This window comes from Pholcus phalangioides, unplaced genomic scaffold (genome assembly GCF_987345545.1).
Source record: "Pholcus phalangioides strain wild (caught in Gottingen) unplaced genomic scaffold, Ppha-v1.0 ptg000019l_1, whole genome shotgun sequence".
In the NCBI taxonomy this organism is placed as follows: Eukaryota; Metazoa; Arthropoda; class Arachnida; order Araneae; family Pholcidae; genus Pholcus; species Pholcus phalangioides.
Window position 1 is genome coordinate 3,104,888 of NW_028301612.1, and position 27,623 is coordinate 3,132,510.

Consider the following 27,623-nt stretch of genomic DNA (forward strand, 5'->3'; position numbering starts at 1 on the left):
AGTATTTTTAGTCGGGTTAGGGCCTCAGAAAAATCACATGACCAATGATGCTCGTGAGACGCTCCTGACCAAAGGTTCTCAACTAGAGATCCATGGATTGCTTGGGGTTCCCTGGAGAGGTTTCGGTGTTTTCGTGAGGTCATTGGATGAGAAAGAAATTAACTCTTATTCTTTTTTGCCTTATTATCTACCGAATATTATTCTGTGAAGATGATTCATGGCGTCCATCTAACTGGCAGAAGGGGTCGCGAACACTAAATAAATGTTAAGAACCCTTGCTATAAACCGATCATGCAGCTCATGAGCAGCTCTCTGGAGAATTTATAACGAAACGATGCATACGAGAGAGTGTATTGCGTGTGAGGTCCTAATGTATTTATGATGTCACAGTTATGCGTGTTTCGTGTTCAAGAATTGCTGTGCTATAAGGGGACGTCGTGTCGGAGGTGCGTCTCTTTTCCGTGAGGTGGCGGAATATCCTCACTCCCTTGATATTGGAGGGGTGTCCAATTTATACACGAAACTACGGAACTTAACGAAGAAGCCTTTATTTCGAAGCACACTCAAAACAGACAACCTTACAGAACGGAAGCCACGTTCCAACTCACGTTCTCTTCTCACCTTCTTTAACAACGTATAAACAAACAAAACGCATTACGCAAAGGCCACAAAGACTTAGTAAAAATGTCCATACTAGGAAAATAGATTCGTTACAGTGCTGTAATTTCTCATTAAGTAAGTAAGTTGGGAGTGAGAATGGTAAATGAAAGAATGACGTCATTCTTTGCTATCCATACAAGGTTTTTAACACACACAACTGGCTGTTGCGAAGATATATTTTAAAAAGAGAGGAAATTGAACTGCTTTTACGGGGAATCGAACCCACGTCCTTTCGCTTTCCGGGTGAAGGTTTTTAGACCTTCAAACCTTCGTAGAGTGGTAAATGCCCGAATTTTCGTTGGGAAAGTCTGGTTATTCTCTGTGGAGAGACTTTTTGTAATGAGAGGCTCGGATTCACAGCTTGAAGTTGAAAAATCACAGAAAATCTCTACTGTAGCCTGTACCGGCTGCGGATATTGAGCCCGGATCTCTGCGATGCGACTCCATGACGATGCCTATAAAACCACATGGTAGCTGGTGAAAAATACTTCAGAAATATTTTTCTGAATAGTAGAAGCAGGGTTGTAAAATGTTGTTTTTTTTTCTTCGGAATAATAGCTCATGAGCACCGTTTATGTCTATCATAACCAGAAGAGCACCCCTTGCTAAATCTCTGATCTATAATGAAACTCAAAGTAGGAAAAAAGTATTTTGTTGAAATTGAGATAGTGCTAATCCTATAAATGCAACGTGAAATAGAATTCATGTCAGCGCTGTCTTTACGCATGGCCTGCCGGCCTCAGGTGCAAAGGGGACCTCATGATAGTAAAATCTGGCTAAGATTTTCGATATTAATCATGCAAATTGGTTAGTAGGTTTTTCTAGGCCGTTAGGATCCTCAGAAAAATAATTTTGCCTTTTGGCCTAGGATGCTCTTAAGTCGGCTCTAATTCAGGTGCAAAACCACAGTGAAAATCGGACGCAGGAATCGTGCACTTTCGGGTGCTTTTTAGAGCACCGTGTGTTCACGAGCAACAAGGTGAAGATGTGTTGAATTATGGGTTCAGTTCTAGTTACGTCTCGTGAGCGTATTATGGCCATTGTGTGACAAAAACGATCGATCCGTGTGGGCAGAATAGTGTTTTGTTCCCTACTGCAGGTAAATATTTTGAACGAGTTACACAGTTTTATTCAACGTTGTCACTTCTTTTTTTCTTCCAGAACGTTGGCAACGGTCGAAAAATACGACGCCGACTTGGACAGATGGGAGATTGTCGATCGCATGCCGGTACCTCGGATCGGTTCTTGCGCCTGCGTCGTCGATAATGACATTTGGGTGATAGGTGGCATTACGGAGTCACGTGATATATCAAACGATTCGTTTTCCAGTGTCTTGTCCTTCTCACCTGATTCAGGACGGTAAGAGGCGTAATACCTATCATACCATTCTTGCCATATGGTAATAATTGAGTTTTTTCTCATACCGGCGTCCCTTTTTAAAAATTGATCGAATTCTATTCTCCCTCAAAGGGCGATACAAGCGAAATTTGACTTCCAGCCTCGAGAATCGCTCAACAAAAGATCATGGATTTCAATTTACTTCAGAAAATTCGCTCGGTAAATAAGACATAAAATATATGAAATAAGCCCATGAATTACGCGCAGAAACAGCATTTCCTAGGCAAATGAAAATTTTAAGAAGCCGCCCATTAAAATTTATTTTACCGAAAATATTTTCAGCTTTAATATATGAATAAATAAGGCATCGTCTATTATTTTACTGGTATGCCCCTCCACTTCAATTTCTCAGTCAGAAATATAGACTTTCTTAATGTAGAAACCCATATTTTAAGCACAGGGTGACCCATAAATTCGTAAATAGTTAAAAAATTCATAAAAATTGAAAGAATGGGTATATTGGAATATAGTTTGCAAAAAATATATTCTCACGGAGAGAAATATTTTTGTTAACGGAAAAAATAATTGGTTCAACTTTCGTCGACAGAGGACGCTGCACGAAGGCAAGTCATAGAATTACATGTAAGACTCGTTCTTCAATCTCTTCTGTGCCCGAAACATTAGTAAAGCTTCAGCCGGCGATTCAGGGCTGAGCAAAAAATACAAATACAACGCCACAACAGGCAAAATGCCCCAACGAGGCGGCTAAGAAAAAGTTGCCCATAACAAATATGTCGACAAATTCTTGTCGTCATTGTGTGTAATGTACACCTGTATTTGTATGTAATATATCTTTCCAAAGCTCAATAAATGGTTTGGTTCCCTGGGGGAACCCGAGTCCCCAGGGACAATGTGCTTATATCACCGAGTGTGACAAAGCCTGGATGTCTCTCGGTTCTTATCACTATCATAACAAATATGGATGTCATATATTCAACAACTTGGCCAATAGTACTTTTCTACCAATCAACATCACTGTGGAAACCTTACGTAAGTAACCCGCCAGTAACAGGGAAATTCGGGAACGAGCTGTTCACAGTACACCCTGCATTTTATAGGACTGATTTGCACATTTCCTGCGATTTTCTTCAGCGAATCGCCGTCTATCAACAAAATTCGGACTTTTTTTCCATGCCAAAAAATAAAAGATCCCTCCCCCAACCTCTTCGTGAGAATAACTTTTTTCCCGAACCGCATTCAAGTACACAAATTCCTTTAATTTTTACGAATTTTTAAACTATTTACGAATTTATGGGACACCCTGTATGGATATAAACAAATAACATTCTTCAATTTCTTAGTCAGAAATAGTGAACGGAAAAATCCATATTGTAAGCGATTCCCCTAGTCCTTAATTTAATTAAGCATTTTGAAATGATCTTCAATTTCCCTAGTGACCGTGAAAATGATCAAATTCAATTCAGGAATTAACTCTACTTCACGACTGCAATTTCGTAAGTAATGCATTCTAATCCAATTACAGAAGAGCAACATTAGGTTATTTCATACATTAATATCTATAGAAATAAATTGAATAAAGCGCGCATATGCAAAATCGGATTCGAATCGTGTAATTATAACGAATTTCAAAACTGTTCAATGAGGAAATAATTGTATTCATCGTTATTCAAATTAATCCGTTTGAATATGATTATTGACTATCATCTTGCGAAACTTAAGTAATTGGAATATTATTTCAGTGAAGATACAAATACGTTTGATTGGCAATACGAGAAAAGAGAGTTTCCTCTTCTTTTATACGCGTATACAGGGTGCTTCAGAAGTTACGGGCAAAATTTTTTAAGGAGTGATGAAACACGTCTGAGGGTGGATTTCACATCCACAGACAATCACCGTGTCGTGCCAGAGACGGCAAACCTACAACAAATGAACGTATTCATGTCTATCGTATCGTGTTTGCGTTAGCGCAGGCAGACATTTCTGTGTTAAAGAATGTTTGCCACCAAACCAGACCATGGCTCCCACTCTAGACTAAGAAAAGAATGGTTGCCGTGTCTCACACGACACGGTGTATCTGTATAAATGTAAATCCCTCCTTAAAGCCGGGTTTTTCTAGAAGTAGAATTTCACGCTGCGCGAACCATGTGTATTTTTTTTGGAATGATAACTTATCGGAGATTTGATAATAGAAAATAAGGATTGAAATTTTGATTGAAAACATATTCCAATGAAATTTTATATTATTTATCGTAGCCAGATTTTGTATTGTACGATGAATTTCGTTATAATTGTTAGGGTTTGCTAGCGCTTGTAGTGCCGATTTCGAATCACTAAAAATGTGCACATTTTGAAGGTGATTTTCATGAGTATATTGCACTGCCTGTGATATCACTGTAATTTCGGCTCTAAATACAGTGCTATGATCACTAAGCCTTGTTAGTTGCTCCTTTTCAATCTGTGTGTTTTTATAATGCGCACAGCCAACCCTGTTTTCAATCCTGGATCCATCTGTGTAAATTTTCCATACTGTCCTTTTGATCTTCATTCCAGTCGATCTTCTTTTTCTCCCACGGTGGTATTAGAGCTGGCTTATCTTCTTCTATGTTCTCTCTTTTAACAATATTTTGATTAATGCATATTTGTTCTCCAAGTTGAAGCAATTTGTAACGTTTCGGCAGGTTTTGCAGCGTAATCTGTATGGGTGGTATCCCAGTAAGTACATTCGATGCTTCATTAGAAACCGTAATATAGCATTTTGAGATTACAATTAAAGCTTAAGAATGTTCTTAAAACACATTTTACAGAAGAACGTGTCATCAGCCGGCACTTCCCTAATCTATGGCCTCCCCGATCTCTGGACCTTATTCCATGCGATTTTTAGCTTTGGGAGCATTTGAAACGTCTGGTAAGTCGTGATAATCCAATAACTTTACCCGACCTTGAAGGCAGCATTTCACGCCACGTGCTGATTATTTCCCGCACACACTTCGGTCAGTTGTGGAACTTGCCGTCTTGCAATTTCACATAGTATCACAAAATGATGGCCATCATGTTGAACATGTTTTGTTGCACTAACAATTGTAAAAGTGTTTAACAATTGTTAAAATAGTGAACGCTTGCCTAAACGTGTCATTTCTTAATGAAACGCCCTCTGGGGGGTGACATGTGCAACTATATTTTTTTCCCCCTGAAAAAAATTTCCATCACTTCATGAAGTCCTCCACAAAATTTCACACTTTTCTGATGGCTGGTTTCACCTTTAGGTAGGCTACTTTGAAATAGGATCTTTTAATTATGAACGCCCTGTATTCATGTCAAATAACTGTCTCATTTTGGGAATTTGCTTTCCAGGTGGAAAGAAGAAGCTCCTCTGAATGTCCCACGTGCTTACGCTTCGGCCGTCGTGGTCGGTAACGAAGTGTGGGTCTTGGGCGGGGCCTTTATCCAAAAGAGACCTGGATGTCTGCCTGAACTCTGCAGCACTACGTCGATCGAGGTTTTCGTGATCAGCTCTGATACGAGGAAGTGGCTGAACCTGTGCGACCTCGACTTTCCCAGGCATTCGTTCGCTGCCGTGTATGACGGTCAGTTTTGTTTTCAACTTTTTCTTTTTAAGGCACCACATTTTTAGATATACTTGTGAAAAATCCGGTTATTATGCATAATAAGGCTTACCATTTTGGTAACTATCACCGGCGATTATGCATAATACCTAAGTGTCGTTAGTAAGCATGATAACTCTTTTCCTAAATTTATCACATTGGCCGGTTATAATTCATAATTGTCACATGATGAATTAGTCCCATAGCAGTGATAATATTTATTATTTAGATGGAAAGTACTTGTGAGTCAGAACCGCATATAAGAACTCTGATTTAATGAATTTTTCTAATCATCCCCGAAATAACTCCTGTGATTAACTTCTATTTTACGATGGGATTCTATTCTGAAATCGGGCCACGATATAACGAACGGTCATTTAACAAAATCGTTTATTTGACGAATTTTCACAAGCTTATGTGCGTACACAAGACCCCACTATAACAAACTCCTATTTAACGAACTCTGCAATCGGACCTCGTTATAACGAACTCTAAAATCAGACCTCGATATAAAGAACTCTACAAGCGGATCACGATATAACGCACTCTACAATTGCACCTCATAATAATGAATTTCACGATTTTAACCGAATTTTCAAACATACCACCGAGACTCATTTGGAAAAAATTTAATATTTATCAAATTCACCAATTACACTTGAGATTTTACGCATAAAAATTTCAAGTATTTATCGAATTTTACCGATACGCTGGAGTATTATGTATAATAGCCGGTGATAATTGCTTTTAGCATTTATGAAGTTAACCAACGACTGCTGGGTGTTATGTATAACCGGTATAAGTGATAAATTTATCAAACCTACCGAGATGATTGGTGGTTATGCATAATAATCGATTCATCACATTTACCTTAACATACTTATGCTAAAAATGCATAATAAATTCAACAGATAATTTTATATGAATAGGTGGTGAGAGGATCTATGTACTTGGCGGTGTCTGTACCCAAATCAGGAACTCCTGCGACGACGCTGGTTATTTCAACATAAGAACCGGTGAATATCGGAGGTTGCCGTCGATGCCAGTAAGGGTTACAGGCTGTTGCGCCGTTTTCGTGCCCAGAGTTGCCCTGACCCAAAGTCGGCCTACGACCAAAGATACACGAAATGTGAGTGGGACATTAATTTTGAGCTTTGGCATCCACGGTGCCATTCACTTTGAAATGGCAAACGGTAGAAGAATCGCTAAAAGCATGGCAACTTAAGCAAGGGTGCAAGGGCGCGGTGAACCCGGGCGGCAGTCTAGGTTTAGACACATAAATGTTAAAATTTATTTAAATAAAAAAGACAGAGCCAGGAACAAAACTGGACTCTACCACAAGGAACAAGTGTACATTTGTGTCCCCCCCCCTTTCCCAGTAATTTTTTACAAGCGGCTAAATAAGGACAAAAAAGGAATTCGGATCCTTACTTGTCCAGGGTCTGGACAACACAAACCCCAACAACATCTTCTATAGGGCGCGGTAACCCGGTCGATAAGATGCTCGCCTAAAGTACCAAAGGATGTATAGAGGTGTCGCGAGTTCGATACCCAGTTCGTCCTTGTCAGAAAACTTTCCTGACACAGGGGTACAACAAAAAAAAAAAAAACGGCGACTTGACCGCAGCAAAAACTGCTACCGCAGGGAGTCCCCCATCGAGGGGTTAGCGCACCAACCTCTCGATGAGTATGAAAAACAAGCCTGCCGTTCGGAATCGGCAATAAATTGTAGGTCCCGGTCTAATTAGCCTTCGTGTGCAGAAAATGACCGTGGTGTGACAAAAATGATCAAATGATCAAAACATCTTCTATAGCAGAAGCTCTCCGCGCGAAGCTTGTGACGTCACTAAAGAAGGTCATCTCATCTACAGCCATTGGTATACTACAAAAAACTTTAAAGATGACGCATGCTTCAGCTTGCTATAATGTATAATGGCTAAAGGTGAGATGACCTTCTTCCGTGACGTCAGGAGCTTTGCTTGGAGGCCTTCTGCTATAGATGGTGTTGGCCTGGAGTACCAGAGCTCCCATAATCGGATAATGGTTCTTCAAACGATGGGGGGGGGCGGTTGTATAGTGAATGGGCGGGGCAGATTTCCCCACTCCCTCCCGCCTATGCTAGTTATACAATTTTTTAGGAAATGGGGGGGGGGAAACGGGCGTCCCCTCCGCCCGTAGGGGAAAAACTAGTGGCACATGCCACTCCCCTAGTTCTTGGTCTGGGAAATCTGAGATATACACCTGAGTAATATCTGATATATATCTGAGTAAGTATTTCTGCGTTAACAAGGTTCGACTCAATGTTAGAGATTCGAGGTAAGTAAAAAAAAATTCACCCCCGAAAGGGACGAAAAATATGATGGGTTCATCAAAAAGAGCTGTAATGGGGGGGGGGGGGAGTTATCTGGCACAATTAAGAGCGGCGAAACTACTCTGGAGCAAACGACGAGGCAAGAGGCAATTTCTTTAAAAGCGGGACGTATGATCAAGAACGCTGGAGGGTTTCGAGGAGCACCTTTTGTTTGGAGCACAATAGCATGCAGCTTTCGAAAGATAAAAAAGCAAGTTCATTCCAGATGCCCCCCCCCCTCCCGTCTGAATCCTTCCAGCTTTTTCCCACCAGTGTCATCTTTAGGGGACGGCACATCAGGTTTTGCGCCCGAGCGGTAAGTGATCTCGAGCCGCCCTTGACTTACACCACCCTAGTTCATGACTTTAATGAATGCTATCGATGTAATTTCATAAACACTTAATGTGCCATGCATTTAGATGTCTAACCATCGTTGGAAGTTACACGTGTCATGAACGCTTTTTGTTGCAGGAATCATACGTAACACGAGTGCCTCATCGTGTCATTTCTGGAACGGCTCCATCGAATGCCACCACCAAATTGGAAAAGTGTTTTTGTCCAGGAGGAGGAGAGTACGATGGAGTGTTGAGGTATCGAATATGTGGCGGGTACTTGGAATTGTCTCCGATTGAAGCACAGGTGAAGAAAACATACCCCGATAATGTTCTGAACCTGGTCGCACCAGAGCCGTTCAAAACCGAGAAGGAAATGCACCTTTACCTCAACGGTAAACCACCGAAGAGTACTTGGAAGTACAGCGAGAGCGTGCATCACGTTCCTGACGTGACTGCGCAACGAGTGAGACTAGACACACTCCCAAAATATCAGCCTTCCCGGTTCATCGAAAGACCCACGAGGTACGAAGACTACAGACGGTACGAAAGTAGTCCCAGTCCGGCGGCTGCCAGACACGAATGTTTCCACGCACGCTCGCCGAGCATAAGCTCGGAGACGAGCACCTATTCGCCGAGATGTACGCATCACTACCCGAGGTGTAAGTATCCCGATAGTTACATCCGACTGGGGAAGTTTCGCCACCTATCGGATCACGAGAAAATCAAAAAGTACGCTTCCTATTTCCCGCAGAGGATAAAACAGTACAAATCGATTATACATAGCTTGAACGACTCGCACGGCAGATTGAGTTACGACAGCAACTTAAGGAACATAATCAGCCAAGAACGACTTGCGAAGACCATCGACGGCTCCGGAGACAACAACCACCATCACCACCACCACGTCCGTAGCCGTAGCCAGTTTGACACCAAAAGGAGCCAGATAGCCTATGAGAAGCGTTTAATATGCGAACTGGAGCCTGCTTCCGAAACTGGCGGTGAACGGCTGTCAGGTGAAAACGTACTGTCTTTTTCGACTTCGGGTAGCGAGTCCAGTCTCGGGTCGCAGCGCGATTACAAAGCGAGACCTACATCGATGAAGGTAAGCATTTTAGACATCTGCCTTTTACTAGTACTAAGGGGCCATTTAAGTATTAAGTAAGCAGATTTTTAGCCATTTTTGACCCCCCCCCCCGTCAGCAAAAGTCAACAAATCCGAACCCCCCCCCCCGACATGTACCTATGTATGCTATCGGTACATGTCGGAACGTGTGTTCTCTGTGTATGTGTGGCCCTAACGTATTTATGTTTTCTCAGACTCGTGCTTGTTTCGTGTTCTTGCTGGAGCTGCCATTTGCCTTCTACATTTTCAAGTGGAGATGGTAAATGCTTGAATTTTCATGTTATGTCGGTATCGTGTTGCAGGCCTACCTGTCTCTGCCATCTACTTTACTGTAGACGGAGATCAGACGGTGCTCAATCTTTTCGAGGGTGCGGGCCACTTCGTTCATTTCAAAATGTGTCGCGGGTCACTTAAGGGCTCAGGGAATGTAACACAGGCTACTTGAATGATCTATAAAATTGCCGCGTGTCACTAAAGTGATCTGGAAACGTGATCCATAACATCAAGTGATCTATAAATTCATCGCAGACTGTTCAAGCGTTCTGGGAATGTACCACCAAAGTTAATTTTGAAAGAAATCATTTTTGGTGTCATGGGCCGCATCAAAAGACTCTGAGATCCACATTTCGCCGTATTCATAGGTTGAGCGTATCTGATGTAGACGTATACAGGAAAACCTTTAGCACTTTTCCAATTTAGGAAAAAATGGTTATCCGAAACTTATTGTAAAACAGAATAACAACTGTTTTTCTAACAGCACTTACTCCGAGTAAACACCGAGGGGGAAAACGTCCCCCCACCCCCATTTATGCCATAGTCACTCCACATATCTTATTCTAATTTTTGAAACACATCCCAAGGATAGACGTTGAGGAAATAAAGCAAAAAACATTGTCAAAGAAAGTAAATTTATAAATTGCAGCCAAAACAGTTCTCAAAAGTAAATAAAGTTGTCAATTGCAACCAAAACAATTTCCAAAAGCAAGTAAAGATGTAAATAAAAGTCAAACATTTTCTCAAAGGCAAATAAGTGGTAGAAGACGAATAAAGTTGTAAGCCACATCCAAATACATTGCTGAAGAAGACAGGTAAAGCTGCTAAATGGCTAAATCCGCTGAAAAATCGCCAATAGCGGGAAAGAGAAGGATGCGAGTCACAATGGGTAAAAATTTAATTCACCAAAAAAAGTTATGTTTGGCCCATATGTGAGACAGATACCTTTACAGTATGACTATAATTATTTATGATACAGTCATAATTATCATAATATGGATTATGAAAATAGTCTTAATTCTTGATTTAGAAAATTCAAGTAAGCCTTGCTAAAAATGTGGGGGGGGGGAGCAAGGAGAAATGGAACATTTTGTGAAAGAAAAGTTGGAACTGCCAAAAAATTACGGAAACATCCCGTAAAATACGGGTCATATAGTCATCGTATACGTGCAAGTTTCTGACCCACCAGCGGTAGGAATACCGGATATTCCGCCCGCGAACTGAAAAGCTTGTGAACCCTTGGACTAGATCTATGTTTCCCAAAGTGGACAATATTGCCCCCTGGGGGGCACTAGGTCCCCCACTAGGGGGCATTGGGGCATTCACTAGCCATTGCCCACTAGGGTCACCATTTCATCGCCCCCCGTGATGAAAAGGTCCGGGGGGGGGGGCAGTAGAAGCTTTGGGTTTAGTATTGGATCCTATGGGTTGGCTTGAGTTGAAGGCGAAGAGCCAAAAAAAAAATTTTGGAAAACTATGGATTAGAGCATTGTTTCCCAAAGTGGGCGATGGAATGGTCCAAGGGGGCGATAGAACCTACTGATTTAACATAGGATCCTATGGGTTTACTTGAGTTGGGGGACGATGAGAGGAAAAAATTTCTGATGAAGGGGGCGATGGAACAAAAAGTTTGGAACACTATGGATTAGAGGATTAAATTCATTTTGAATACTTTCTTTATTTTTCCAGGCTATGAAAAGCTTACATTTGGCGGACAGTGGTACTTTTATGGATCTCAAATATGATCCTCAGCTGGGACTTACGAAGAGTGCTTTCGAAAGGTATTAGAATTATTTGTGAGCAAATCGTTATGAAATTTCCACCACGTGAACCCTATACATGTTTTAATGTAACTCATAATTTCCGGTGAAAATGCAGTCGCGAGTGCATTTAGGGAACCGACAAAAAATTAAACAAGTAAAAAAAAGATTTTTCATCAACCCTGTATGATAAAAAACTGCAACTGATTTTTAGCTTTCTCAAAATATTGTACGAACTTTATGCAATACTTGTGTAAATTTTCGTGAGAATAGCATGTATGTTCACAAAGGCGTTTCCTATATCAAATTCTAATTCTCATCGCAAGTTTTGCGCTCATAACATGCTGTTTTCAACCAATTTTTATGAAATTTGCAGGAAAAATTCGCGTTACACATGAGACATCCTGTGTAGGAACTTAAAAGTTGACAATTCATTGAGATATGAACATTTTTAGTAAATTATTTCTTATCGCGCATGCGCAGAAAATATTTGACTTTACTTTTTTACAATTTGATTGCCAGATACATAATGAAAATTTCAGTTGAAAATGTTGTGAAAATTCGAAGAGGTATACGTGATATTGTGAGCTATAATTTAAGTTTCTGGTTGAGAGTATCTGAATGATAAGGGGTTTTAAACAAATTGGTATTTCGATTATTTTATGCTATTTGAATATTTCAAAAATAAGCCCACAGATTTATTCGAATGAGCAAAGACACGTGTCTGATGCAATATTAGAAAAATGCTTGAGAATCATGCACATGTGTGACGAAAAACACTGAACGAAATTATCAAATGACAAAAAGTAATCGAAACATTAATTTGTGGAAAAAAAATTCCCTTATCTCATCTCCAGGCACTCTCAGCCTGTAGCTTAAATTACAGCTCACGATATCGCGTATATCTTTCTGAATTTTCACGACATTCAACTGGAATTGCTATATAAGTTGAATTATGTAACTGGCAACCAAATTATTAAAAAAATCTTTCTGCTCCTGCGCTATTAAAAAGCATTTACTAAGAAAAGCTCATATCTCAATGAATAATAAATTGCCTGCCACCTCTTAAGTTCCCACACAAGGTGTCTCATGCGTAGTGAAAAATTTTCCTGGAAATTTCCTAAAAATTGGTTGAAATCTCCGCTCAAATGTTATAAGCGCAAAACATACGATGGAAATTGGAATTTCTATGGAAAACGTTTATATCTTGAATATAAGCGTGCTATTCTTACGAAAATTCGCACAAGTATTGCATAAAATTAGTAAAATATTTTGAGAAAGCTACAAATCATTTATATCTTTTTTTTTATCATACAGGGTTGTGAAATTTTTTTTCCCCTGTTTAATTTTTAGTCGGTTCCCTAAATGCACTCGCGACTAAATTTTCACTGGAAATTGTGAGTACAAGCATATGGTTCACGTGACCGAAATTTCAGAACGATTTGTCCTATATTTTTCTAGAAATTCGAGAAAAAATGCCTAAAATAGTCCAAAAAGGACACGGACTTTTGGAAGCATTGTATATCGGTGTTTTTCAACCTTTCTACACCTACGGACCGTTGAAAATAAAAATAGTCTACAATTTTGCAGACTGGTAGAAATTATTCGTGAACTAGCAAAAAATAAAAATAAATAGGAAAAAATAATTTGCGGACTGGCAGAAAGAAAAAATGAATTGGACGGATAATTTCGCTACACACTTACACGCAAAAAAATAAACTAGAGATTTTAATGGCGAATCTGCAAAACATTAGTAAATTGGAAAATAATTTGCGGACCAGCGAGGGACCAGGTCAGTGAACGACCTAAAGCATGACCAAAGAAATGACCAAGAAAGTGTTCACGCGTGGTTGTGAACAAAAGAGTGACTTTTGGAGACCGAGATGTATTTACAGGGTCAGGGATAAGCAGGTTATAGCACAGGGTGGTGAATTTGAGGAATGCGTGGAAAATTAGACTAGAATGGGAGAAGGGTGGCAAAATATGTTCAGCCCGCAGGTGGTAAAACCATAAATCCGCCTCTGTGTGTTCTTAGGCGGTAAATAACCCTGAAATTAACTTCAGGTGAAATAACCTAGGTGCTCGCGAAAATAGGTTGATTTCAACTGTCTCAAGAAAAATATTAAAAATACACAGTGAAACCCCTCTTAATGGACACCCACTCAGATGCGGTCACCCTTCTTTTACGGCCAAATGATAATTTCCCCTTATATAATAAAAAAAAATTCATTTCAAACCCCTGATCAACGGTCACCCCTCTTTTACGTACGGACTTGTTTTGTCCCGCCGGTGTCCGCAAAAGAGAGGGTTTTACTGTATATTTACTTCTTAGCATTAATCATGTCGTTGCTGTGATGCTACATTCACACGATTCCCTACAATGCAAATCTTAACCTCCTTCTCCTAACCAGAACATAGAACGCCGCTCTGTCTCAACGAAGAGATATAAACAGAGGTGGGGGGTCACAAACTTGACAAATCTTGACCAGTTCCGGTTTGAACTAAAGCAAGAAACAAATTCAAAATTTGAATAATTCGAAACTTAGTCCAAATATTCTTTGTTAATAGAGTGGTAGGAAAAAAGTTGGTCAAACTCATGGGTGTAAATACAGTAGACTCTGGACTATCCAGCCTGATGTGGAGAAAGGGTGGGCCGGATAACAGAAAAGCCGGATAGGCGGTGTTCTATGAATGCTTACTTCCTACCCCCCCCCTCAAAAACACCCTTTTATACCAAAAGTCGCTCTTATATATCCGTATTTTCCGACCTCTAAGTACCTGTCGAGTACTTAATGAATATTTTTTATGTATTGGATTGTGTGTACGTTTTAAAAGCATTTTATTACGGAATAAATGGTAAAAGAATAAAAATATTGGATACATTTTAGGATAAATTATATTATGTCTAAGGCCGGAATACACTATAAAAGTTTGATAAAAGTTATTTTATAAAACTTTGAAAATGTAACCAATAAGGGTGCTGATTACATTCAAGCAAAAGTAACCAACAGGTTTATTGGTTGTTTTTTTTTTTCAAGTTTTGTGGAAGATCTGTTATCAAACTTTTATAGTGTAATCGCAGCCTAACTTGCAGGAAATATAAAATCATGTACACTGCACAGTATGAATACACACGCTTTTAAAATAAACAATTCATTAGCATAAAACGCAGGCTTAGTTCTTACAAAAATTATTTAAACTTATTTCACTGTTGATTGATGAATGATTATGCAAATGCCAAAGCTCTTGCACAAAAGTTAGGCCTAAGGCAGGGATCACGCTATAAAAGTTTTAAAAAAGTTCTTTTATAAAACTTGAAAAATTCAACCAATAAGCGTAGGTCATTGGTTACATTTGAGCGAATGTAACTAATACGCTTATTAATGGGTTTTTTTTTATTCAAGTTTTGTAAAAGTACTTTCCTAAAACTTTTATAGTGTAATCCCGTCCAAAAATGAAAGAGCTAAAACTCACTGCTTTTAGTTTTTCGAAAAAGTAGATTACTGCTTATTCCTTTTTTTAGTCCTCTTCCAGGGTGCTATGCCCTTCTATCCACACTTTGACCTTTGAAAACTGGACACACCCCGCTTCCCATCTCAGAGAGATATCGAAGCGTTCCCGAAGAATAGGTGTATCCGGAAAATTTTATTATAAACAGCAAAACATTGCCACCTCAGACGAAGATAACAAAAAATAATATATATATATATATATATATATAAACGATCGTCAATCTGAAATCATGTAACAGATAATTAAAATATAAACAACAGACGCCAATAGGCAATCAAAATTATAAACAAGATTATAAGATGATGGCATATAGTCCATCTCATAAAGAATCTAGCAATCGTCAGTTAATCGAATGATTGTCAATAATCTAAACCGAATGGTTGTCAATAATCTAAATCGAACGACTGTCAATAATCTAAATCGAATGATTTCAATAATGAATATAAAATTTCGAATCTCAGTGGATTAGCTAATCACAGTCATCCATGTTTTTAACATTGTCCAGCTTCCACATCAGTTCGATTGTCAGCGTCGGTCTTCAGTAGTCATAGGTCCGCAGTCGTCTAGGCCACAAGTTGTATATCCTCGCCCTACTGCTGCGCTCTCGCGAGGGCGGGAGTGTGGCGTCAGTAACTACTCTCAGTTTTGGCCACAACTTCTCCCAACTTCGAGGTGCAAATGCGAGCCGATCTCCCCATTAAAAAGTCTCGCCACAGAGAGCAACAGGCCTACAACGATAAATCATTCAATCATTACACTTCACTCATAGTTAGAAAAACTGGTGGCAGATGGCAGCACTACACATAACAAGCAGTACACAGAAACAAACTTCACACCAGGTTTCACTACACGTACACGCCCATTCCGACATGTACCAGTTCGTTAGAGGTTCCGCAGAGGAATATGGACGAGGTGCGTGTCTGATTTAGTAGTACTGGCCACACAAGTCATACTCCCTCACTTGACTGCAGCACTACCTTGATGCCTCTATTCACACTGCATCCCGCCCAAAAACTGGTTTTGAGGAGTGGCTAGCACCCGCTTGACGACTTTTTTCCTTCGTAAGGAAAGAAATGTAGAGCAGTGATTTTGGTGAAAATTCTTGAAGCGGGTTTTAAACCCGCTTTTTCTATTTCCCATGTGAATGGGGGGCTTACGAATGTTTAATCAGCTGGATAGAACGGAGACCGGATAGTCGGGAGTCTACTGTGCATGAAAATTTCAGAGCGATAATTAAAAACAACATTTAAATGAGTGGTGCGCACTGCTTGAGCAAAATTATAGGAGAGGATAAAACTTGGAAGAAAGTATAAGGGCACACGCACACGGAGAATTTACTTTTCGGCTTTATAATCTTTATCTTTGTGAATGGCCGTGATATAAATAAGCCATTAATTAATTAATAACTAGTTTTAACCGTCTCACGAGTTGGTTTAATCACTGAAATAAGATCATGTTTGATTGCTTACTGCGCACCATTTCTGTTCGCTTCATGAGTCAAAATGTCATAAAAGAGTGCTTTCAGTCCATAATTCTAAGACCCATTTATTAAACTGTAACCAACGGTCTTCAGCCTCTCTTTTCATTCTTCTACGCTTTTGATGACCAGGCATCACGTTTTCTCTGAGAGCAATAGTATCCATTAAACCATTTGCTTTGCTTACAATTGATTGGCAAGAAATCCGGATGTTCTTTATTTGACGAATCGGTCATAAATCCGGTTGCTTCGTCCTAACTGAACAGCAAGTTAGAAAAAGAATGGGGAAAGGAAAAAATATAAAAGAAAAAAGTATAATAACACATTCTACGTGTTCTCTACACACATGCATGTAATAAAAAGATGCATTACATATGTGGCGAAAAAAAAAGCATTAACAGGAATATATAAAGAAAGGAGGTGAAGAAAATGAAGCTTCAGTTGACATAGGGTTACTATAAAGAATCGCAATGGTGAAGAGAAAAGAAAGAAAACACACACACACACAGAGAGAGAGAGAGAGAGAGAGAGCTTCTTTGAATTTATTACACTGGCGTTTAGACGCAATATTACGTCCGTGGTCGTGAAGGGGTTAAATACGTTGTTTTCGGCATCTTCATACTTTCAGGAAAAAAAATAGATTTCACAGCACATGACTGATCAAAGCAGTCTCGATTATTACGCCTACATGAGAAAAATGCAGGTATCTTTTTTCGATGTCAGAAAACACAATATTGTCCTTAATACTTTTTTTCCAAGTTTTTACTTTTACCATAAGGGGTCATTCAAGTATTATGTCATTATCGGGGGGGGGGGTTCGAATTTGCTGACTTTTGATGACAAGGGTGGAGGGGGGTTTGAAGGTTTCTTACGTCATCAACCACCCCCTTTTTGAAGATATGAAATATTCTAAGCTGCTGACAGGGGGGAGGGGGTCAGTGTTTCGCTGACTTTTGCTGACAAAGGGGGAGGGGGTCAAAAATGGCGGAAAATCTGCTTACGTAATACTTGAATGGCCCCTAACTTCAACAATTTTTTTCTGTAAAAGTGTTCTTATAAAAGTTTTTTTCAGTGGAAAATGTTTAGTTCGACTTTTAGTTATCACTCTAAAATTTACATGCATTTACAAGCACAAGTTTTCAAGATATGACAGTTTTTTTTGGTTGTCCTCAAACTTTTTCCACCACCTTATTTAAGGCGTCGTTCTTGATTCTGCTCATAATTATCCGTAATTATTTCGCGCTTAGGTTCAACGTGGAAGACCAACGGAAAGCGCATAAACTGCCCAGTTTCGTCAACGGCCTTTACAAGTCGATTTTCTCTCCCGATCTCACGATTCCGGCGATTTTAGTCACCGGTGGCATCAATCTCGATCAACCACACGAGGCGACAACCGGTGAGCTGTTATTGCGTAATCTTGTTGCGCCTTCTTAATGCAAGGCGAGTGTCCTTGGTGCATAGGACCCCCATCAGAATTGCCACTGACTTTTCATTAACCGTTAAGCTGCGGGAATAGTCAAAGAAAAGATGCTCTCAAAACTGCTGCTAAAAAAATTTTGCATTTTTTTCAATTGTCTTTTGTGAAAGATTTCGGGTGCATCCGAAAGTCCGTTGCAAATATAGTGATACCTCGGCTAACGAAGATAACTTGTTCCAGAATTACGTTCATTAGCAGAGGCGTCCGTTAGCCGAGGTATCACTATGCAGTGAAACCTATCTAAGACGAACACTGTACGAGACAGAAACCTGTCTTCGACGAAATCAAAACCTAGTCCCTTCATTGATTACTGCTTTTATGTGTGTGTGTGTGTGTGCACCTTTATACAATGTAAACTTGTCTAAAATGAAATATTATTTCAGCCTCTCTTAACGTTTCGTTTGGTACAGGTTTCGTTGTACAATACAATAGAAAAAAAGTGATACAAACAGATAATCTGAGTTCGAACCCACAATCACCAACAAAATCGTGGTGGCACTTTAAAGATGAGTCCGCATTTTCTTATTTACGGAAAATTCGCGCCAAAAAACCCATCGACGGAAAATTCACAGCCACTCATTTCACCGATACTAAAATTCACCGACAACGGTTCATCAGCAGGGAGTGAGTGACCGAGTGATTGAGCAAGCGAGTGACCGAATGGGTTGGTGAATGAGCTAGCGAATAAGCTAGTGAGTGAATGCGTAACAGTATGAGTGAGCGAGTGAGTACCTTTATGAGTGAGAGAGTGAGTAACCATAAGAGTGAGCAAGCGACCGAATGAGCGAATAACTCACTAAACTGCCCATGCTTTAGCTCATTCACTCGCCTGCTCACTCAGCTCTAATTTTTCGTTATTTTGAGTTATAATTTAGAGATTTATCTGATATGTAATTGACATATGTCCCAATTTCGGATATTCCAGGACAGGTCATCATGAAGTTCCATCTACTGAAGAACCGCTTCGAATATGTCGGCCGGATGCCCGAGTCCAGGTGCAATCATTGCGTCGTGTATCTAGACAACTTGATGTACATAATCGGTGAGTGTTCATACAGGGTGTATACTATCGATAGCCCATACACGCTATTCCTTGTGAAAAACTAATATGGGAAAGTGTTTTCTCCGTTTTCAGGATCGGACGAATATTAAGGAGTTATACAAAGTTTTGAAATTTTCGTGACGTGTCAGTTTTGTAACGGTCAATTACGCGCTAAACAACCAACGAAGAAACAAAAATTTCCTATACAGCGGGTTGCCACTAAATGAAAATGAACTGAAATATTCAATCCCGTTAGAAGCCAAGTCCAGTTATTTTCTTTCACGACTGGCGTTTTTTTCCCTCTTTGTGAAAAGTTATGTTAACCTTGTTATTACGTGTTACCTTCGCCCTCACTATATTGGTAAATTTATCACCAGATTTGTAAAGTGTTAGCGAAACGAGATCGATTGGAAAAATTGTTTTCCCAACATCGACGCTTTTTGCGGAAATTTGGTAAATTTTTTTTTCCCCTTCACTGTTAAGTAAAATTTATTGAGGGAAAAGGTGGGGGGGGGAAAGAAACTGGTTTGCACAGCTTTAGCTTTCTTGATTCCTCTCAGGGTAATAGGATTGCTTAAAAACACCGAGTTATACGTTTGGTGAATTTGGCAGGATTCGAAAGTGACGTCATCTATTTTTAAAATGCGTTATAATTCCATAATTATTGATCTAATCAAAAAACTGAAAAGGCTTTTCCGGTGTTAGTTTCTGACAAGAAATTCACATGTGTAATTATTGGGCGGTCGATATTATCCACCCTGACATTGCTCGAACTAGTACATATAAAGTATAAAGTCAATTCTCGATATATAACGACTCCCTTAATCCCGTCAAAAACGGACATTATATTTGGCGGGCCGTTATATAAACATATATGATAGTCGTTCTATGAAAACATTTGGGACTTATCCTACCGGTCGTGGTAATGGAATCGTCGCTATAACGTGAGGTCGTTATAACGAGCGTCCACTGTACTTCCGTAGCAGAACAGGCATACTTTCAGCACGATACTTACATAACATGAAAATTCAAGCATTTTTACCATCTTCACTTCAAAATGTGGCAGCCAGATGGCAACACCAGCAAGAAAACGAATCAAGACAACATAAATGCGTTTGGGTCACACATAACACTCACAATACACATTCCACACCGATTCGGTTGAAATTCCGCAAAGGAATACCAGCGAAGTGCAAGTACGGTCAGGTAGTAGTATTAAGTAATTATGTACCTATAGCACGCGGTTCTCAACGTATGGGTCGGCACTCAAACTTGGGTCGCAGGGGCTCCTGAGATGGGTCTTATGTACCCGCTTACAATTCGGTTCTAAATCCATTTGTTTCTCCACTTGTTTCAGAGGCATCTAAATTTCGGCGACCTCGGCTGGGACCCAGAAATTTTTGAGTCCCCCCCCTCTTGAGCCATGATTTTGTGTACAGAATTTTTGGGAAGTATTCGGCATCCGAAATGGCATGATATTGTTACAGAATTCACGAAATGGATGAAAATTCTAAATTTAGAAAATAGCTAATTCCAGAATGAGTGAAAATTCTGAATTTTGCAAAGAAATGATTCTCCAGAATGGAGAAAAACACAGAATTTAGAAAAGAGATAATTGCAGAATTTTAGCGAAAATTCAGAATTTAAGAAAAAGATAATTGCAGAATGGATAAAAATTCAGAATTTAGGAAATAATTTCAGAATTAGTGATTTGAGGCCCTTTTCTTGATTCGAGGTCCCAGGCTCAGTCCCTGTTGACCCATCTCCTAAAATGCCAAGGCAGGCCCGTCATTTAGGGGGGGGGGCAGGGGGGCCTTTGCCCCCCGCCGGCTTTTGAAAATACACTAAAAATGGTATATATATATATACATACATTGAGTACATGTGCTTTGCCAGAAAATGTTGAAATGACAGTCCTGTGCCAAGGACTGATTTTAATAATATAAAAAATATATAAACGTTTTGTTCATGAGAAATATTTGATTGGAACAAATTCAAAATAGATCGATGGGTCACCAAGTTGATCATGTTGTTGATTTAGGGTAGCGGTGTTTCGATATTGGTAAACAATAATCTGTTTTCATTTATACAATATCATTCTATATAAGGTGGTTGCGATCCCAGAGTTATATCCGGTGACGAGCCCGTGCCGACTAATTCGCTCATCATTTACGATTTCAAAGACAGGCGATGGTCCCAGGGCAAGAGCATGAAGAGTCGTAGGTCGTACCACAGCGCTGTCGTTTTCGGCAAGAATATATTCGTCATCGGTGGCAGAGATGAGAGTGGAAGGTATGTGTGTGTGCAATATATTATGCATAAATATCATTCCAATAACGTTATAAACTCAACTCTCTCTCATGTGTGTTGCCCTCTACTTTAGTTTTGTATTGCTTCTAGGATTTTTATATTAACTGAAAACTGCTTGGTTTTGCTCTATAAATGTTCCGAAAATGTTATTTCACTGTTAAAATTCTCTAAAAAAATGCATTTATGCCTAAAAGAACTAATAATGCCCTGAAAATATGCCCTATAAAGTCAAAAAAAAAAGACCTAACGCTTTCATTTTCTCTATTTCTCCTGCAACATTAATTTTGGCTAAATGATGTGAGAATGAGAAATTTATACTTGCAATTCAGGGGCAGCCTCTGAAGAAGGTGCGAAGGCGTGGGCCCCTTGAAAATTTCAAGTCATTAACTTAGTTCTTCAAATGGATTTGCTACCAACTTAATGCCATTTTGAATTTCTTTCTTTTCTTTTTTCTAATGAATTTGATAAATTAGAAAATATATATTTTCGAAAGCATCGATTCAAAAAAGCCTCCTGTAAAATACGGGTCACATGGTAAGTTTCGGGAGTGCTCTCCATGGAGAGCTATGCATTCTTCCTTCCACTTTGCGTGCTTTCCGTCGTGCGCCGGTATGAGATACCCTTAGTAGTTAGAAACACGAAAGGAGGGAGAAAGGGGGTTGGTTATCACAGGTTATTAGGCCTCAGTCCCACGAGAGTGGGCTAGGGGACCCTTGGTAAGATAATTAAAGTAGAAGATAATAAAAGTCTTTGTCAGGGTCCGCGGTCGTCTCGGGCCTCGGGGAAGCAATAATTTTTATGGCTTTCAATACAAAGGCAGCGGAACGAGCGTCTTCCTTTGAAAATGACCGAACATGTACGGATTACTTCACGCCGGCTGTAGTTTCTGCGGTTTATGTCCAACAAAGACTTTTATTATCTTTAGACTTTTATTAACTTCAATTATCTTACCAAGGGTCCCTTAGCCCACTCTCGCAGGACTGAGGCTTTACGCTCGAGTGTTGGACGCGCTAAAAACCACGCCGCGTATAGTGATGTGTGCTGCCATCTATTTTCTATCTTTTTAATCTGTTGTATCTCTTAAATTGAAATTTGACAGTAAAAAGAATATAAATACTTCCAACTTCATCATTAGAATACAATACACCTTTCAAATTAGAGTTTTCATAATTTGCAAAAAGCCATTGCAGATGGCAACTGCTGAGCTTAAATGATGATTTTCAACTTTGTTAAGATATCGATTAGGCAGGTGTAGCTTGGTCTGAAAATTTTCAGGTTACTAACTACCACATATGCATCACTAAAGGGGGGGGGGGTCAAGTCATCAAATCAGTAAGTCACTGGCGAACTCACTAGGGGGATCTGGGGACGAACCATCAGGTCATCTCTCACCCACCTCCCGGCTATGGTATTTTCAGAAAACAGTGAAGGATTTGAAAATACTAAGGTCCTTTTTATGTATGGGACCTGCTCAAAATCAAACGGATCACGTATCAATTACAATAGAGCTACACTAGCATTAAGTGGAAGGGAACCCATGAGGGTACTCATAGGTTCGGCAGCCTTGAGTGAAATTATGATTAGCTTGCAACAAGTCTATTCCTGAACATTTTATCTCCAGCATGAAGAAAGGTGGAGAAGGAATCGGCAATGTTAATAATTCCAGGATTACACTGTAAAAGTTATTTTATAAAACTTGAAACCAATGAGCCTATCGGTTACATTCTAACGAATGTTACCAACAGTATTATTGGTTGTTTTTTCTCAAGTTTGTGAAAGATATTTTTTCAAACTTTTATAGTTTAATCCCGGCCTAAGATGTACAGATGCCCTGGAAACCAAGCAAGATCCACTCTCCTCTTAATCTCAATCCTGTATAAGTCTTTCAGTAATATATTGAGAGATGGCTCACTCTCTCTCTCTAGGAAAACTAACTCATTTTCTTTTAAAATGCTGAAATAGGCAAAAAAATGCTCGGAAAATGTCAAACTATGCCTAAAAATAACTGAAAATCCTGAAAAAAATACTCTATCGCGTGAAAATATCGAATTATGCAAAGTCATAGAAATCTTATCCCTAGTTATTACGTAGTATGTACGAGTAAAATTAACACATATCTAATATAATTTCTCTCTGATCTCATTTAAAGGTTGCTGGATTCGGTCGAGATTTATAGTAAAGGGGACGATTCGTGGGAGATCGGTCCGTCATTACCGTATTATGTCGCAGGAGCTGCCTCTTGCTCAGATCTGTCTAAAATCTTCGTGATCGGTGGCGTTTGCATGGAAGGGAAAGATCAGCGAATCAGCAGTGACGTGCTCAAATGGGACTCGACATCCACTGATGGGTTGTTACTTATTATACTTACTCATGTTGAATTCGGTTTCTTAATCGTTAAGAAAGCTAGGGTCACACACTCATGTCTAGCTTAGCAACAGGAGGTGCACAATCTCCGGCCCGTTGGCCAAATGTAGCCCACCAAGAGGGTTCCAACTGGCCCGCGATAGGTGTTGCGGAAGAGAAGTTAAATACCTAGCAACACGTTAAATACCTAGGCTGACCGTGTTTGTTTCCATGAAACACGGTATATCCAGTGCCGTCTTAATGCATGGGCCCACTCGGGCACTGCCCGGGGGCCTCAAGAGAAAAGGGGCCTCACAAAAATGAGATCCGGTAAAACATTTCTAGAATTTACCAGTTAGGGGCTCAGAGAAACCACTTGGTCCGGGGGTCCACGATGCTCTTAAGACGGCCCTGGGAATATCACCAAAAATCTGTCAAGGCAAGTTAAGTTGCCACTTACAGCCAAAACAATTGTCAAAAGGCAAGTAAAGTTGTCATTAGTAATAGTGAAGGCGTCATTTACAGCTGAAAATTTTTTTAAAGACGAGCGAAACTGCCATTCACAGCCCAAAAATTCGTCAAAGTTGGCCAATTATAGCCGAAAAACTTGTCAAAGGCAAAGGAAGTTGCCAGTTACAGCCAAAACAAAATTTCAAAGACATGAAAAGTTGCCAACTATCTCTAAAATTGCTGAAAAATAACCATTCGCGGAAATTGATGGAAACTACGAGTCAAAATGTAAGTAACCAAAAAAAAAAATGTATGTGCATGTTTGACAAATACAGAGAGTACGTGAGATGAATATATTTATTTGCTCATAATTGATCATTATGTAATCATAATTATTATAATATAATTTATAAGTCATACCAAATAGAGAGAGAGTATTAATTCGGATTTCAAAAATTCAACTTTGCCTTGAAAATAGAGGAAACAATGGGGCGTTTTATAAAGAAAAGTTGGGACGGCCAAAATTTGGAGTATTATGGTCACTCTTTATAAGTATACATACAAGTTTCTGGGCCCCCCGAGCGGTAGTAAAACCGCATATCTGGCCCGCGGACTGAAATAGTTGTGTACCCCTGCTCTACAAGGATATTAATATTCCAACGCGTGTTGTGACTGTAGGCGTTGTTCGACCAATGTGTAGAAAGAAGGATTGGGAGATGGGGAAGGAAGGCGGCACCTTTGACTTGGGTTGGAAGCTGGAAGGTCCTGGTCGTTCTCTTCGACTAACCTCCAACATTTGACGATCATTTCCAATAGTGGAGTGACCACACTATTCATCCATGAACAACCTTAGAACGCATTGTGCCAGGCTGAACACGAGTGTGGCCCCAGCTTTACAAGAAGGTGCTCGTGTGTGTGTGTGTGTGTTAGATATAAATTTTATCCACTCTAATCAACTTTGATCTTTTCATTTCAGCTGGGTACACGTGCACCCATTGCCATTTCCTATCGCTTACGGAGCTGCAACCCTTTCGAGCGATGGGTCGCCGTGCCTGATCGGTGGAATGACATCTGAAGGAAACGGGATGAAGAGCATTTCCGAAGTCTTCATGTTGGATTACGGGACAGGAGATTGGAGGAATATAGCTAATTTGGAGATTCCTAGACATTCGATGGCGGCTGTACATGTCGGTCAGTTGATAATTTTGTACCTTCAAATAAGGCGTATATCTTTTTCTACTGATTTGAATTCAATTACGGCGCGGTCGAGCGCAAGGGCCATGGTAAGAGTGGGTCCCCCGTTTCAGGCCCGTCATTTGGGTAGGTCGGGGGGGGGGGCCGTTGCCCCCCTGGCTTTTGAAAATACACTGAAAATGGTGTACATATATCTAAATATATATACATACATTGAGTACATGTGCTTTGCCCCCCACCCCGGAAAAAGTTGAAATGACGGCCCAGCCCCGTTTCCCGAAATGTGTGAAAATGGCAAAATGATTGATATATTTCGAGTAACATTCGTTCATTGTATTTATATCACTTTCGGCAACTCCCCCACCCCACTCTCCCGAAAAAAAATTCTTTCTACGCCCATGGGTGACTGTCACCTTATTTTGATTCGATCAACCCAAAAGCCATAATATAGTCATAAGTCAGTAGACACTGTGGAGTTCGGTGCTTTTCCGAATTTCGGGGAAATATTCGGGGACAAAAAAATTAAATAAGAAAAGAATGTTTTGGTTCAACTTTGTATCGGAAAAAGCCGCGAATGATTTGACACTGACACAAAATATTTTGACTGATTTTTGCAATATGTTTGTTTATTTTCGTGGAATAGTACGTATAATCGGGAGAATACGGATTTTTCTCCTGAAACTTCCAATTTTCAACGCATGGTTTTTGCTTATAACACGCGGGGTAATTGTACGAAACTAACAGAAAATTTGACAACTTATATGAGGGCAAGTTTATTAAATTGGAAATGAAACAACTCAATATTCAATGAAATATGTGTATTTTTAGGAAATAATTGTCACATTACGCATGTGCGGAATAATATCAATTTTTTTTTTATAATTTGGTTATAAGATATATGGGGAAAGCTTATATGAAACGTTCAATGAATGCTATGGAAATTCAGAAAATGTCAGCAGTATTGCGAGTTGCAATTTACGTTAGTTGCTGAAAGCAGCTATATGTCAAGAGATTTTCCACGTATTTCCATTTCGATTATTTTCTATCATTTGATCATTGCGAAAATTAGCCCCAGAATTATGAAAATAAGCAAAAACACGTGTCTAATGCTATATAAGAGAGAAGTGATTGAGCGTAACACATGTGTATGATGTCAAAATTAACAAATCGAAGGAAATAAATGACAGAAAATAATCGAAATATTAATTTATGGAAAATTCCCGACATATACCTGCTTTCAGCAAGTAACTTAAATTATTGCTCCCAATGTACTGCTGCTTTCATCTTTCTGAATTTCCATGATATTCGTTTGAAAGTTATAGATAAGTTGTGCTCCCATATATACCTGATAACCAAGTAACGAAAAAAATAAAACAAAGTTTTCTTACATGTGTACTTAAAAATGATTTTCTAAAAATATTCACGTCTCAGTGAATATTGAGTTGTTTCATTTTCAATTTAATAAACTTGTCCCTTATAAATTGTCAAATTTTCTGTAAGTTTCGTAGAATATGGTTGAAAACACCGCATGTTTCAAGCAAAAAAAAAAAAAAAAGCGATGAAAATTGGAATTTTTAGGAGCAACGCATTCATATTTACACTAATACGCCCGCTATTCTCGGGGAAATAAGCAAATAATATTGCAAAAGGTCTGCATTATTTGCATCTTTTTCTGATACAGAGTTGATCAAAAACATTCTTTTCTTATTTAGTTTTTTGTCGGTTCCCTAAACACACTCGTAACTAAATTTCTACTGCAAATTGTGAGTACAGGCACAGGGTTTACATTATTAAAATTTCAGTATAATTAATTAACTTTTTTTAGAAATTCGAAAAAATCTCTGAACTCAAAAGTATCCACTGACATGGTTATAAAGCTGTTGATCTCGAAAAATCTATGTGTTCGTTCATGTTTTGTAACTCTTCGATTACCGAAGTTTTGAGTCTGGTTATACAAACTTAGTCACTGATATTTGATTTGCCAATTTTCCAGAGTCGTGTATCTACGTCATCGGTGGCATGAGCACGGACAGGAACAGATCTCTGACAGCCAATGAACTCTTGACTGACAAAGCGAAAAGAACGACCGGACTAGCGCCACTGCCCACACCACTGTGTTCGATGGCCGCCGTAGTTTTACCTCCGAACGTGATCAGGGCTTACAGTCGCAAGAAGATCAACAACATGATAAAAACGATTCACCTCGAAGACGAAAAAACTCTATCGGCGCCGTCTCAACAGTACTAACAAAAAAAATAGTATAACATATATCCCGCCTTTTTTCCATCGAATACATATCGATGTTTTTCCCCTAATACCCGTAATATAAAATAAAAAAATAGAATCGAGATGATT

At 39.4% G+C, this 27,623-nt stretch overlaps 1 protein-coding gene across 1 annotated transcript; it reads left to right on the forward strand.

The window, feature by feature from the left end:
* The first annotated feature begins 37 nt into the window (after positions 1-37).
* On the forward strand, positions 38-27,623 carry LOC149071119 (beta-scruin-like). The gene is made up of 12 exons (XM_089248088.1): positions 38-138; positions 1,822-2,019; positions 5,371-5,603; positions 6,551-6,750; positions 8,443-9,408; positions 11,392-11,483; positions 17,700-17,848; positions 18,855-18,971; positions 21,080-21,263; positions 23,431-23,628; positions 25,051-25,265; positions 27,262-27,623. The coding sequence occupies exons 1-12, from the start codon at positions 38-40 to the stop codon at positions 27,513-27,515; spliced, it is 2,907 nt and encodes a 968-aa protein (XP_089104214.1). The 3' UTR covers positions 27,516-27,623.